At 39.5% G+C, this 16,607-nt stretch overlaps 1 protein-coding gene across 1 annotated transcript in view; it reads right to left on the minus strand.

The window, feature by feature from the left end:
* Positions 1–1,152: 1,152 nt before the first annotated feature.
* LOC124517425 (cAMP-specific 3',5'-cyclic phosphodiesterase 4D-like) overlaps positions 1,153–16,607 on the minus strand; it is a 161,750-nt gene continuing 146,295 nt past the window's right edge. Inside the window, exon 2 of the mRNA XM_047086857.1 lies at positions 1,153–1,456. Coding sequence (XP_046942813.1) covers positions 1,223–1,456 — 234 coding nt within the window. The 3' untranslated portion in view covers positions 1,153–1,222. The remainder of the gene's footprint in view (positions 1,457–16,607) is intronic.

Here is a 16,607-nt window from a genome sequence, read left to right on the forward strand (position 1 = left end):
CCAAAGAGAGGGGAAATCAGTTTTTTGAGACAGTATTTTTCAATGTTCAGGTCAAGCTGCCATATAAAATTCCCAACTGCTTCAGTGTGTTTGATCAATAAGTGTACAATCTTCCTTACATACACGGTTCATCAAAAACAAAAACCAAAGACAACTAGACACATATTTCCACTTTCCATTTCTTTAAGAATTTGGTATATTCTTACTTACCTAGTAGTAATTTCTTCATACCTTTTAATAACACAAGTCCTTTGAACTGGTCTGTAACAATTCAAACTAAACTCAGTATCACAGAGGGCAGTTACTAGCAAAATTTCTTCTAATTACAACTTTTCTAACAACTTCTAGGAAAATCCAGAAGCACCTTTCCTAGACATGCCTTCAATTTGGTGGAGAATGGGGAAGAATCACATTTGTCACCTAACAAATTGCTTTGTTCTCATAATCTTAGCGAATGCTCTAGAGTCTTTCCAAATATGGGCCACTGGCTTCTTCCTTTCTTTCCTATTCAATCTTCTTAAAAATGCAGCTGACCAAAACAGCAAAGAATGGATGTGCCCATTATCCATACTTTCTTTCTCAATGTTTACCTGGCAACATTGCTCTTAAAGAGTAAAATCTCCATTGCTAAAGAGCAGAGAAGAACAAAAACACAACTATTCTGCAAAGTCAGCAATACAAAAGTTATTGAATGATGGAGACAGTGACTGTGCGTGATCCTTCCATAACTAACACTATATAAAACCACCTCCTTTTGGGAACTGAAACAGTATTCTGGTAAGCAACACCTTGATGTGTCAAAGGCCAAATTACTAGCCTCCTGAATATAATTGCTTATTTCCTTGGATTCTTATTACATGACAATCTATTCTTGATTCAAAATTCATTTTGTACCAGTGAACATGACCTACTGTTTCCAGATATGTATGCCTATGTATTAATGTGTTAATTACTTCTCATGTACTAAGAATTTTTTTATTAAATCACATATGACCAATATTAATTTTCCAAGTCCAAGTCTCCTTTCTTAGATGTTTATTCTCATTCACCAATACCTGTTCAACTCCTCTGTGTAAAACCGTTTGACTAAAACAGCTTCTCCTGTAGAGGTAGAGACATTTTCCTCCCAATCAAATCAGGCAATGAGCCACAAAATCTCAAAAGACCAAAGATAACAATCACCATCCAAAATATAAAACGGGAAAATGTTGCCCAGAGGCACTCACCCACTGGAGTCTGCAGAAGTGATAGCAATCAGTGGTAGAATCTTCAGAGGGAGGCTGGTCGGTCTGGGAATGTTCTCTGATTCACTTTTCAAGTCTGCTTGTTCCAACTGTCTGAAGGCAAGAGGGGGAAGCTGAACATTGCGGCAAGAAAGTCTCCGTACAAGATAGGGTTCCATTCCTCGGAAAGGGTCTTCCTCTTCATTACTGGAATGCAGTGTTTCCTCAGAAGCCTAAGGCAAAAGGTGAAGAAAGTACAGTACTCAATAATGATGGCTTTACACTTTTGGAGAGAGAAATTAAGGGAAATTATATATGAAAAAATATATTTATTTTATTTTATTATATATATATAATGTGTATTTTATTTTGTGTGTGTGTATATATATATATATATAACATTTATTTTGTTATATATATATAACATTTATTTTGTGTGTGTGTGTGTATATATGTATATATATATAACAATGAAGCAACAATACTAACAGAAATATTTTATGAAAAGATCAGAACTAATAACTGAAATCTAGATTTATTTTCAAAAGAATAAATTTGTTCATCAATATATTTAGATAAGGATCAGTGGTTGCAGTTAACTGATCTCCAATAATATTAGAATTTATTAACTCCGTGCATGAATTCTATAAAATCAAGGGCAAGTCAAAATAGTTTTCTACCTTCTAAAAGATGACTTATAGAAAATTAAAATATACATATCTTCACATATGACATAGGTATACATACATGCCTATGAAGAACAAGGGAGAAAATAAGTTATATTCTTTTTCTTTTCATACTTAGGGCCATAGTTATAACACACATTTTCACACATTATGTGTCACTTGGATAAATATTCTATGCAAAGTTTTATAGTAAGATTTTTTAAGGGGAATTAAAAAAAGGACATGAAAAGGAAAGCTGAGAGCCCAGCAGATCATAGCTGAATTTTGCAAATTAGATCCTTATTATCCATATGCAGAGGCAAATCAAGCTTAGAATAAAGTAGAAAACTTATTATTTTGATGCTAGTTGGAAAAAATATAATGTTCCATGAGCAATTCCCAGTGGTTGGAAAGTCTACTCGAGCAATGTTTATTATATCCATGTATTCAGAATGACAGAATCACCGACTGTTACCAGATAACATGCTGGGTTCTAGAGTCTTTGTGTTGCCACATTCTCCTATCATATTCTTAGAGTACTGCTGAATCTCCCTGTGTTTTCTGTTTCTTTATTAGAAACATAATAAAGTATATTGCTCACTACCTGCAATGTGATACACAATCATAAATAGCAGTTTTGTTTCCTTCTGAGTTTTACAGGTAAAGAAACTCTTCCTGGGAATCAAAGTACTTTTCCAAAATTTAGGCTGTCCATTATATGTTAAAAATGGACTTTGGAGGCACCTGGGTGGCTGAGTCAGTGTAGCATGCGACTCTTGATTTTGGCTCAGGTCATGATCTCACTGTTCGTGAGCTCAAGGCCCACAGTGGGCTCTGCACTGACAGCGTGGAGCCTGCTTGGGATTCTTTTTCTCTTCCTTTCTCTCGGTTCCTCCCCCACTTGTGCTCTCTCCCTACCTATCTCTTTCTCTCAAAATAAATAAACTTAAAAATTGTGTTTTAATAATTGACTTTGAAGATGTGCCTGGGTAGTTCAGTCAGTTAAGCATCCAACTTCGGCTTAGGTCATGATTTCATGGTTTGAGTTCAAGCCCTGCATGGGCAATGTGCTGTCAGCACAGAGCCTACATCAGATCCTCTGTTCCTCTCTCTCTGTGCCCTTCACCAGCTCACTCTGTCTCTCTGTCTCACTCAAAAATAAATAAACATTTTTAAAACTTGACTTTGGAGAGCCCACCCCTAATTTAGAGTTACTGTTGTGCTTCTTATTATACTAATACCTTTAGATAAGTAAGATCCATTGTCCTTTTGAACACAGAGGATAATGATTTTTACCACTCAAAGTTATTGTCTGGACCAGAGATACGAAGTATTTAAAGCACCAATAACTAGCGCAGTTTGCACTCAACAAAATGGCAGCTAGTATTATTATAATCCAAGCTAATTTCCTTTATATTTTCAGAGCACTATACTGCCTTTGATACTTTATTTATCCATATCATTTCCATATAGAGAATTTGTCTGTTTCTGGTTTAGACCTTGAAAAATGTGAAAAGATAGGCAATAGCATACTCTGTTCACCCATGGATTTTATTATCTAATTTTATGCGTCAGTAGAATAAAATAAGGGCAACAAGAAGGTCAAGAAAAGGTCTAAGCTAAAATCAAAGTTCATTTGTTTCAAACCTAGATATGAAGATCCAGATTCTGCGAATCTGTGCTTTGAGGACTCTGCTTGCTTTGCAGAACAACATTAATAATAATAATGGCCTTACAAAGGAGGCAGTCTTGCCATTTCCAACAACACAGATGCACCTTGAAAGCATTATGCTAAGTGAAATATGTCAGAAAAAAACAAATTCTGTATGATCTCACCTGTATGTAGAATCTAAGAGGAAAAAAAAATTCATAGAAAACAGAGGTCAGATTTGTGGTTACCAGAAGCAGGAGTGCAGGGAGGGGAAATTGAATGAAAGCAATCAAAAGGAACAAACTCGCAATTATAAGTAAGTATTAGGGATATAATGTACAATGTGGTGAGTTTAGTTGATATTGCTATATATATATATGAAAGTTGTTGAGAGTAAATCCTAAGAGTTCATTATGAGGATTTTTTTTTCTTTTCCTTTTAGTATCTATTTGAAATGATGCCTGTTAACTAAACTTATTGTGGTCATGATTTCACATTTGTAAGTCAAATCACAATGTTGTTAAACTTGTATACTTATATGCTGTATGTCAATTATAACTCAGCAAAACAGAGAACAAATTTAATAATAACAATGACCAATATTTATTGACTCCTTATTAAATGGTACTGTGTTTTACATATACCAACTCATATAAATTTTATTGAAATTTTCTGAGTTGGGTCCTATTACTTTTCCCATTTTACACATAAAGAAACAGAGACCTATAAAACAGCATACCTTCAGCCATATGATTAGTAGGATAACCCTTCCAGTTTGCCTGGCATTGTAAGTTCCATGTCTGCAGAAACCCCCCAGTCCCAAACTAGGATGGTTGAATACCCTACAAGTCAAGATCCAAAACCAAATCTCTTTCAGTTAAAGGTGCAACTACTAACAACTATGTTTTACTACTTCTAACAAGTACGATATGGCAGGGTGCAGACTACCAGAAAAGAACATATATGCTCATCGACCAAAATTTAATGAGCCTCACATTTTCATTAAAATAATAGTAATAGTAACAACAACAACAACAACAACAACAGAACTGAAATCAGGACAGCCTATTAATAATAACCCTTGTTGGGGCACCTGGGTGGCTCAGTTGGTTAAGCGGCTGACTTCGGCTCAGGTCATGATCTCGCGGTCGGTGAGTTCGAGCCCCACGTCGGGCTCTGTGCTGACAGCTCAGAGCCTGGAGCCTGTTTCAGATTCTGTGTCTCCCTCTCTCTGACCCTCCCCCATTCATGCTCTGTCTCTCTCTGTCTCAAAAATAAATAAACGTTAAAAAAAATTAAAAAAAAATAATAACCCTTGTTGATTAAATCATGAGATAGAGTTTCCTGGCCCAACTTTGCCATTAATTACTTTTAGGCTGTTCAGAAGTCACTGAAGCTGTCGGGCTTTAATTTCCTTAGACATAAAATTGAGAAGTTGTACAAAATGACCCTTAAGACCACTTTCAGTTTTGAATACTCTGATTTTAAATCGCCAATGGCAAAATCAATGTTTAGGGAGACGGCGATAACAGAAAACAAAGAGAAAAGGTATACATGTAACATTCTTAGCTTTTACATTGAGAAAGTGAGCTTCTGTGTGTTTGTGAAGTTCTGTGTGTTCATCTAAGGACACAAGTGCAGAATGAACCCACATTCTGGGATTGCTAACAGGTCATAATCTGCCTTACACATTTCTCAAGAAGTTAATGACTGAAGTGTATAGATACCCTTCTTCAGGATGAACACAGAAAAGAACAAAGGATGAGTCTAGCAGAGCTGAACACTGAATGCAACTGGCCAAAGCTAATATATTTTTATAAGTGCTAAACTACCCACTCTGATAATAGCATTGCTACTGCAAAAACACTCTATATAATCCAGGCTATCTGATTAAAGACTTAATGTTTGTGACATTGTCTTTTAGATAAAACCACCTCAAGAGGTAACCTCTTTTGAGAGAACAACCTATATTAAAAATAAAGTGGTGTTTTTATCTTGACAATAAAAATGATAAAACAGTATATGCCTGTATCCTAACATTTCCATTCAAAAACAATATGACAAATGGTTTTTTAAAAATTCCAGATCCATGTGCATCAATGATCTTTCAAAAATAAAAAGAACAACTTTATCGGGTAGAAGACAGGAGATTAAGTGGCCTTATTCTGGAAAGCAATGTAAAACTGACTACTGGGACAACATATATCTTATTGCTGGAAAATGGCATTTTTGCAAAGGCTGAAGGGATAAGATAGTATTTATAATATCTCTAAGCAATCACTTCTTAAAATGTGGTGCTCAAACCCCCTGCATGAAAATCACAGACAGTGCCTGTTAAACTTCAGATTCCCAGGCCCTGTTCCAGATCTGCATAATGAGAATCTCTATGACTAGGGCCTGGGAGTCTCAATCAGTCTCAAGGATGATTCCTATGCATACTAAAACTTGGAAGCAATAATTTTGCATTTTAGACATAGTCCAATAAGAATGGCAAAGATCCAAGTACAAAGATGTTCACTCCAGCTTATGTATAATAATGAACAACTGGATGTAATGTAATTGTTGTATTGAAGGATTGGCTTAATAAATTTTGATTTATCATATTATGAAATACTAGGAGGTTGTTAAGGCACAAGCATATGTGATTATGGTTATAACATTGACTAAGAAAAACAGATTACAAAGTGATATTATTTTTGTAAAACAAGGCTCAAACAAAACAATAAAAATTTAACATATAGTATTCATAGAAAAATTATGAACAGATATATCCCAATTTTCTAAAATGGCTTTTTCTGAGTGACAGTATTGGCGGTGATTTTCCTATTTTTGTTTATTACCGCCTCTTATATTTTCCATCAAAAATGTAGTATTTAGGGATTAAAAGTATAGTGAAAGTCTCAGTAATAAAATAATATTTACCTTGTTATTGATTCAACTCAGAAATATCACTTACTTAGCTTTAAGATATACAATATCAAAAGAGAAAAAACACTACAATGTTTGAATGAGTTTAATGCAAACCTGCTAAGTTGTAATAAAATGAAATTCCCTTTGGTAATTAAACAATTTATTTGAAATAGATTTAAAAAATAACTTCAAAATAATTCTTTTCACTGTTAGGACAAATATGTCTCTGAAAGGCATACCGAAAGAAAGCAAGCCTATAATAATTAACACTTACAATAACTGAGTGAACATTAAATATGTTGTTATTATTATCATTTTATTATTTTCTTCTTTGTTTTCTTCAGCTTCTGTGCAGAGTATTTAATTAATTTCTTTGTTCTCTTTTTCCATCCCAAAGTAGATGGCAAATCAGTTTGCAACGCCCTAAGAATGGGGATCTACACATAACTGGTGTTAAATAAATTGCTATGATTGCTGATAATCTCATAGTTTTTGATAATTGTTTCATTTGTGTATATAAAAATGAAGTTTTCTAAAGAGAAATTACAGTAAAATGTATATACAGTGGCATTGGAGGACAGAATGTTTCTTTCTGGGCACACAGCTACATCACATTTCTAGACTGGGTTGCAGGTAGTTGTAGAGGTATCGATGGTGTTATATGACATGCAACAGTTTACACAAGCCAAGGAAATGTATGCCACTTTCACATCCGGCCCATAAAAACTGTGAGAATAACCCTTCCTTTGTCTCACCATCTGTAATCTCTTGCCATATACTGAAGATGGTGGAGACAAAAGATGGAAGCCACGGTTCCTAAATCCCTCTTCACAGGAGAGTCACTTGACAGTCAAAAACATTTAATGTGGGCCTGAGCCACACATAATTTTTCCATCTGGGAAGCCATTAAAATTGGGGGTTTCCTTATTACAGCTAGTGTTATATGTAGAATCACATCTTTATTCTTTGAGTTCAATTTATCTTAATCATGACATCATCCTTTCCTAGTTAAATTCTTGAATTAAGAACTGATGAAATCTCTACTACCTTCCATGTTTGTGTAGGGAGCTGGAAATACAGTTGAGTGAGGCACTTCCTCTCCCTTAAGTGCAGACATTCATTTAGGGAGAAAGATAAATAGACAATAGCCAGTAGAATGACAGCTGCACAGAAGTTAGGGCCCTTTGGGGATACAGAGGTAGGGTGACACTTTTGCGAGTGAAAGAGGTTTCTAACGCAAGTAGAAAAGTCAGACTTTCTGAGGCAAACTGAGCTCTACGATTCTACTTCCCCAAAATGTTTGGTTGGGGGATCTTCTGTCTCTTACATCTTAGCAATGCCCTAAGGCACTCTCTTTCCACAGTCTTTCTCCACATCTGACATACTGCTGGTTGAAAACCTCAGGAGCTTCCTGGGTGAATCTGAAACTGTCCCCACTCACAAAGAGGGCAGGGAGAGAGAAGCGGGAGACACAGGTCCTCCCCAGTTAGCAGGACACAGGCAGACCCAGCCCAGGAAGTTACAGGAGGTGGGTGGTGAGCGCTGCCAGCAGCCGTCACAATCTCGAGTTTATGCAGACGCCTCACCTGAGCTCGGTCACAGATACCCCGAAGTTGTCAACAGCACATTGCTCCCTCAAGGTTGCGCCCTTAAAGTCAGCTCCTGCTGTGGAAAGCACGTGTGGAAGGTACATTCCCAGGACCCATGGGGGTGAGGAGCCTCTGAGCGCCCGGATCCAGCCGGCGGGTCAGCTGGAGGTCACGACCTCCCCATGACCTCCTGGGACACTGCACCGGTGGAGTGGCTGTCATAACCTCTCACACCCTCTTCCACAATGAGCCCTGAGCAGTCATTAAGGGGTTCCCCTCTGAGGGAGGCAGCCTTTTGGCGGCAGCTGCACTGGGGGCAGATCACATAGCAGCAATTTGGCACGTCCAAGAGAAGACACACATTAAGATGATCCCCAAAATAAGTTTTTCTGTCAAGAGTCCCATTATCCAAACCACTGATATATTAAGTCCTCTAGACTGGGGGTCTGATCACTCAGAGCATTTACTTGTGTCCTCATGTGATTTAATAAAGATGATACATTGGTAGGCCAATCAGATATAAACACAGATTTTGTTTAGATAATGGCACAGGTGCCTCCTTAGTAGGCAGTAATAATGTCCATTCTATTTTGGAGGACAGCTTTCCTCATTAGAGATAGTTCAGTGTTCACAAAAACCAGACCTTGTGACCATCATTTAAGTCATATTTGGTAAATTTAATAAGGGCTTTTATGTGTGTTTATAATGTCTTCTGGGCCAATGGAGAGGACAAAGACAGCAGGCAAATGATCATACAGGTGGAAAACAGAATGTGCCCATCTGGCCTGGAGGAGACAGAGGTTGGCAATTTTTGTTACTGTGGTGTGGATTATCCCCTGTGGCCAGGGAAAACCAGTGTGCAGCAGCCCAACCACTAACATGGAAGCCACAAAGATTGTGCCATACAACCATTGGGTCCCAATGAGGGATATCCAAAAACACCTTTGCTGCATGATTAGTCAGTGCCAAACCAGTCACTATCCTTTAATGTGACAGAGTAACTACACAGCTTTGGTAATATCCATCCCATATCCCTGAAATAATTGGGTTGGTTCTGTGTAGAGTGCTATTTCTTTTCCCAACGTAGGGGTGCCTAATGTCCCTAAACCGGGGTGAGCCAAATGAACCTATCCCAAATCTGAGTACAGGCATCCATGGCTTTGATGGTGGTGTTTTTAGGACCCTTCCAGTCAAGAGTCTGATAGGCTGTCTATACAGTTTGAATGATTAACAAAAAGAATACCCATGCCCAGTCTTATTGATAATGTGTGCTACAGGCCAGGATTTTGGATCAGTATTAGTAATATCAGATGAATTATAAGTAAGAAACCTAGGTTGTTCTTCCTTAATATACTGCTTTAAGTCCCTTCAATCCCTGTTCTAGAGTGGCTATACCCACCATAATAATCCTAACAAGCTAGAGAGGGGCAGTTGCCCACATACCCAAAAGTTGGGTTGATTCCTTTGCCAGGCATACAAGTGGGCCAATAGAAGTAACGTATTTCCATCAGGTGTCCATCTTGTGACCAGACATCCAAGGTAACAAAAGTGCAAGGTTGAAAAGACAGATATGTAGTAGGAAATTGTATGGGAAAATATTCACCTTGTATAAGAATTACATTTGTGCCCTGATCATTAGATGTTAATGTGGCTGCAGCTTCAGGAATTTGAAATGGTTGTGCTTACCCTACATGTAGGCCAGCGGAAGACAGCACTGTTAGGTAAGAAGAAATAGACTAGGAACAGGATGCACCAACCCAGGATTTCCATCTTTTTATTTCTTTAAATGGTATGTGTTCCATTCCCATTATAATGCATTTCAAGAGATTCAGCTTGCAGCAGGACAATGGGGGTACCAGTTGATCTTATGTAGCTCCTCCTCACTCAAAGGCCAGAGCAACTCACCCATCCTTGTAGGATATTCCATTGCAAATTCCAGTAGAACACCCCTTTGTCAGGCATGATGAGGGTTGCTGTCCTTAGCAGCACAGAATGTTGATCCTTGATGAGAGTCAGGGCAATAGCTGTCTCACACAACTGTCATAAATGTACAGTATTAGGTGTTTTCACAAGGGTCCCCCGTCAGGCAGATGGGGCAATAGGCCCTAGAGTTGGTAATTCAAATGTTTTAAAGCCTGGGACAGTACTTTAATCCACCCAGACAAAGTGGTTTTACCGGTTAGTAATTTAATTGCTGCTTTAATATTCCATTTTCCCTTTATACCAACTGTACTGCTGGGGGTTGAACCTCTATTCAGTATCATGTTCCACATCATCACCTTGGAAAAGTGACCCCTGATAACTGTCTATTCAGTGATGGTATCCACTGAGCTTCTCTAATCCCCTAATACTGACATTGTGGTTTGTACAGCAGCAGAGGAAAGCTTGGGTTAGGCTAGACACAGTGTCCATACAACCAACACATAATGAAAACCTTTTCTTGGAGGAGGCGGCCAATATAATCACTTCGCCAATCCCTCACTGAATGGGAACTTCTGTGCATGGTTCAACATTCATTGGCAGTTGCCTTAGGCATTATCTAGGACACACAGGACAAGGTGTTAGTGCATAACTAAGTTGCTGTATTCCAAAGGTAATCTGACATCCTTGGCAAAATGCAATCCCACCCCGGTGCTATAGTGGCCGCTCTTTCTATGACTCAATCCGCTATATCTACTAAAGGGTCAGTTGCTAAAGTTTGTACCCTAAGCTAGGGCATCAGCTTCCGGATTGCCAGGGGTTGTCATTGCCTTGAGCCATAAGGTGAAAGACCTTGAATACTACCACAGGCTCTTGTAGAAGAGCCCAAATGTCTTTCCACATAACCTGACCCTAAAAGGGCTTAATCATAATCATCTACTTCTTGGCTCCCCACTGTCCATGCTGTAGGGTTAATCCCTTTATAATAGCCCAACTGCTTGTGCAAAGGGTTAAAGGTTAGGGATCATAAGTGATCACCAGCCAAATCACTATTAGTTTAGCCCACTGGCTTCTGGACTTGTTCCTGTTTTCATCCAGATGGTGTCAGTGTTGGGCTGAATAGTTACTGTAGCCCATGTGGGTGGGTTGTCCATCTTTATATCAGGCATTAGCAGAATTTCCCCCACCCCCTTTTTATTGGCCATCACAAGAATAGGGGTAGAGGCATTTGAAGGATCCACATACTCCACTGGACCTAGGAGCACACATATTTCTAGTGAGAGCGAGCTATCACATTCCAGGTATCATTCTGTTGCAAAAAGTCTTGCCACTTACTCACTGTGGGAGTTTGAACCATGGCAAAGGTGGGTGGATGGGACATATTATCAACCCACCCCTTAAGAAGAAAGGGAGTACTCACCATGATATACTTTTCCTTCATGAGAGGCTCAACCTAGAGGAGTACTGCATACAATCCTAGGAGCCTGTTGCTCTATGGGGCTATTTCTGTTCCCTTCAGAGGTGGGACCAAAATCCAGGGGACATTCTCTCTTCTTGTTGTCTCTGCCACAGTGTCAAACCCACACCTTCTGGAGTCACAGACATATCTAATTCAAATGGTATCTTTGCTTGGGAGATGCCCAGAGCTTTAATCTACTTCACTAGTACTTGTGTATTCTCAAAGGCAGCTTGGTATTCTGATCGCCAGTAACATATGTGCCCTTTCTTTATCAGGCAGTCTGAGGGACAGAATCACTGTGCCAGGTGAGGAATAAAAGTCCTATGAAACCACAAAATCCATACAAAATATTTTTCAGGTTCTTAGGAGTAGGATACACTCATACCTCATTAATCACAGCTTTTGGGACAATGTGCAACTTACCCAACAACACAATTCCCAAAACTTTACAGCAGTGTCTGGGCCTTAAATTTTCTGTGGGTTCACTGCTCATCCTCTCCCTTGCAGATGTTCCAGCAAAATCTGCAGAGGTCCTGCAGCAGAGGCAAGTCTTCACATCTTAACACGATATCATCATAAGTGTAAAGAACCCATTTTTCAAATGTGGGGAAGGAGAAAAGAGACAGATCTCAAGCTACCATCCCATGACATATTGTGGCACCACCCAGATAGCTTTGGAAAAACACTTTAAAAGTCCACTGTTGCCCCTGCCATACAGAGATATATTGATCTTATGACTCGGTGGCCAGGAGTACACTGAAAAAAAGAATTTGCTCAGTCGAGTACAGCATGATACACTCCCAGGACTGTGGCCCAAGTATCTAAGATAATGGCAATGTTGGGCATAGCCCCATAGACGAGGGAGTACCACCTTGTCCAATTCTGCATAGGTCATGGTCATCTACCATGAGCCATCTGGCTTTTTTATCATCCATACCAGACTGTTGGAAGCACTATGGGCAGGGAATACAATACCCTCTCAATGCAGCTCTTGAATAGTTTGTCCTATTTCCTTATGCCACCCACTCAATTTATATTGTGTGACTGTTACCACTCTTCACAGGGGTTGACTGGTTCTTCGTTGCTGTTTCCCTTCAGCACAGGTTTCATTATTCTAACCCAGAGACATAATTCACCAACAGAGGTTATAGATTTGGCTTTGTAGGATGTTAATAGCCAATATGTTCCCTCATATTAGAGAGATAAAAATCTCATATTCTTACAGGTGTGAATACCCAATTTACAGTGTCAAAAGGACCTTCCTCACCCTAGCCATTTGTCCCCCATAACCACTGATGGCGCTGAGGGGGCAGAAGATTTCTGAGGGTCACCATGTATCAGAGTACACTCAGCTCCAGTATCAACTGGAGCAATCACTTATATTTCTGAAAGACCAGTGAGGAGCTCCATGGGAGGCTCCAAATGTCTCTAATGCCCTCACCTGGATGTAATATTGGCTTTCATCTTTTATCTGGGCCTTGTGATTCACCTACCATAGATAGGAATGTATCCCTGAGGCCTCTGCTCAAGCAGACAGAGCATCAGGGATGGTAGGTGCAGTCCCAGCAGCATGTGGTTAAACCATATTATTTCTGGATTACGTTTACTGGGACCTTTATAGCAGCCTGAGATAGCCATTTGTGAGTTCCTGTTACATCTCAGGTCTTTCCAATAACCCGTACTCATTCTCAGAATTTGTCAGTTTTCCCCAGATCAGCAATAGATCATCTGACATCATAAATGTCATGTCTCATGATTAGGCTCAGACTAAGTATCAGCATCTCATACTAGGTGCCTAGAGTATCTTAGCTTTCATTCCTGCAGTGAATATGCACCAATAAAAGCCTTCAAAGACAAGGACACAGATGGCCTGTCTCATTCCCAACTCCTTCATAACAATTTACTTTATCTTCTCTATAGATTTCTAATGTTTCGTGTGGCCAGGGAGAGCCCCATCATTGGGTCAAGAATGCCTGTAGACGAGAACAATTATATCTGTAAGGAAGTGAGTTCCTTAAACACCCAAACACCAGGAAGGAGCTGCTGCTGGAGAAAAGGGTATATGATGATGTTGCTCATTTTCTCTGCCTCCTGCTTAGTCAGAGAACTCCAGAAGCTATCCCCTACACACCCTCCCCCAGTCTCATAGCCCTACAAACCATGCCTGGATACTTCCCCTGGCCTTTTGCTAAAACTTGGCAGCTCTATCAATAAGCTCAGTGGGCATGCTCTCTCATCATGAATGTTTCCTGAACTAAGGGTTGCCCTGCTAGCTGGAGTTGTAGCTAGGGTTGTTGCTGTTCTTAGTATTAGGGGTCAGACACATGGGGTTTTTGGTCGGTTTCATTGTCACTTGCCACAACATCCTCCTCCTTGCTCCTCTCACTTTTCTATTAATTCCATCTTTTAGCATCCTAACCAGGTTTTGTCACAAGTGCTAAGACCTTAATTCTAAGCAGCTTGTGCCCCACCTCAGTTTTGCAAAATGGAACCTCAAGGACTCCAGCTTATCATCCTGCTCTCCCACCTTGTCCTCCAGCCCCAAAGCTAGCAGAGTAGTACACACCTGAATGTCCTTCTCTTACCTCAGCAATTCTTCTGACTTGCTAACAGGAGCTTCAGCCCCTAATTGGGATCAGTGACCAAATGAACTATCCACCATAGGGACTGGACCACTGTGGCACCCAGTCATTTCCCTTCACTGATGCAGAGCACTATGCATGAGTCCTCAAACAAGTATGCCAAACCATAGAGCATTTTTAGGGTATTCCCATATTCATGTGGTAGCCCACAAACATCTAAATATGGGCCAGTTCTCCCCAAACAAAGATTGATGACCAACTTAAGATTTCCCCTATAGATGCCTCCTTCCTAAGACCCATTTATTGAGTCTTCTGGCTGCTTTGCTAATTATTGCTTCAAAACCTCAGGAGCTTCCTGGGTGAAACTTGAAACTGTCCCTTGTACACAGAGAGTAAGGAAAGACCAAAGAGTCTACTCCAGACTGGCAAATGGAAGGTTTAATAAGCAAGGGAACTTACATAAAAGTCTTGTCTTGGGTGGCTGCAAAAAAAGTAGATCTCTTAATCCAGCCACAAGAATCTTAAAAGTTTATAAAGAGGTCTTAGCTGAGTTCAGTCACAACTGAGAGTCTTAAGAACACATTGTTCCCTCAATGTTATGTCCTTGAAAATACCTTCCACTGTGGGAATGGTGGGCAGAACATACATTCTAAGGACAGGGGCATGGAGGAGAAACCTCCAACTGCCTAGATCTGACTTGCGGGTCAATTGATGGTCATTTTCTCTGTCAGTGACCTCCTCCTCAACATGTTTAAAGTATTATCCAAGACTATGAAAACAAATAACTCAACCTTTTATTACCTTAAGTCAGACATCAGTCTGCCAACTATAGTGAAATGATTTATGTGTCTAGTCCCTTCATTAGCTTGCACACATCTGGAAGGACAGGAATGCCTCCAGCACGCAGCCAGTGCCTGGGATAAAACATATGCTAAATAAACCTTGTTGGAAGAATCAGTGAAGAAAATAGATAAACCTGACTCTACTCCTTCGACTTCAAGAAAGTAGGAAATGAGGGGAACATCTGGGTGGCTCAGCCAGTTGAGCATCTGACTTCAGCTCAGGTCATGATCTCACAGTTTATGGGCTTGAACCCTGCATCAGGTTCTGTGCTGACAGCTCAAAGTCTGGAGCCTGCTTCAGATTCTGTGTCTCCCTCTCTCTCTGCCCTCTCCTTGCTCATGCTCTGTCTCTCTCACTCTCAAAGATAAATAAACGTTTAAAAAGAAGAAAGTAGGAAATGAGAAAACAGCATTAGACATTGGTATTAATAGTGTTGTGTTTATAGGTATTCATATAAGTTAGGTTAACAACTGTTACCTTTTGCAATGTAAGAAACATATTCACATGTTGTAGGGGCTCCTGGGTGGCTTAGTCAGTTAAGCATCTGACTTCAGCTCAGGTCATGATCTCACAGTCTGTGATTTTTAGCCCCATGTTGGGTTCTGTGCTGACAGCTAAGAGCCTGGAAACTGCTTTGAATTCTGTGCCTCCCTCTTTCTCCCTGTTCACGCTCTGTTCACACTCTGTCACTCTCTCTCTCTCTCTCAAAAATAAACATTAAAAAAAAGAAACATATTCACATGTTGTGAGGATTTAGGACACAGATATCTTTGAGTACCTTTATTCTATCTCTAGCATATATGTTCTCTTGTCCTTCCTTTTGGGGCAAATTTTGAATTATGAAAGGAGAGGCAGGAATGACTGTGATGGCTGGGATTTCTCCCTTCACTTCTTTCCCTATCTAATGAAGTCATTTATCATCCCCATTTTGTTAATTCAAGGACTCCCAAACTTTATGACTTCTGCTATAACAGAAATTTGACATCTGTTTAACATTCACTTTTCACTGACACTTTGTATCACTCCTTAATGTGGCTGCTTTGTCCTCCCTTAAGACTATACCTCCATGCTCCTCCTGGGACTACTATAGTTCCCCTACTCTGAACTGTGTGGTTCAGCTAAGGTTACCAATCTAAATCCTCCCACACCATAGTTATAAGCATGTACTTGTGACCCAAGGAGGGAGGAACAAAACCCTTTTGGAGATTCATATATTGCTGAACTGGAGGCATGGAAACCTATTCCTAACCATTGATGGTGAAAGGCAAAATGAACTCTGGAAGAATCTGTGTCATGTCTCCCAACAATTAGAAGAAATTGGCCTGTGATAGGATAGAATGAAGCTAAGCCTCAGGGGAACAAGATGAACAAGATACATAGGAGGTTCTTTTGGCAATTTGATTCCCTGAATTTATGTGAGCTAAAGACCAACCCCATCTCTTTATTTCCCTGTGATTGAAAGCAAACACTGCCTTTGTTTGCTTTAGCTAACTTAAATTGGATTTCAATCATTGGCAGCAGAAACATTCTTTATTAATATAGTCTTATTCTGAGCTAAGTGCTAGATTTACAGTATCCCTTTAAATTCTCAAGACAACAATAAAATATATAACAACAAAATAGCTTAGTGGCTGCAACATATAAAAAGGAATTTCTCTTAAAATTCCAAAATGTTAATCATTCAAATAGCTTTTGTATCTCTACATTTGAAATTTCTTTCAAATATATATTCGTTAGAATATGTATTTTCACCTGACTTTTTAAA

The sequence above is a fragment of the Lynx rufus genome, unplaced genomic scaffold (assembly GCF_022079265.1).
Source record: "Lynx rufus isolate CCGP_SWC_20201006 ecotype Redwood Valley unplaced genomic scaffold, mLynRuf1.p SCAF_1, whole genome shotgun sequence".
Classification (NCBI taxonomy): domain Eukaryota; kingdom Metazoa; phylum Chordata; class Mammalia; order Carnivora; family Felidae; genus Lynx; species Lynx rufus.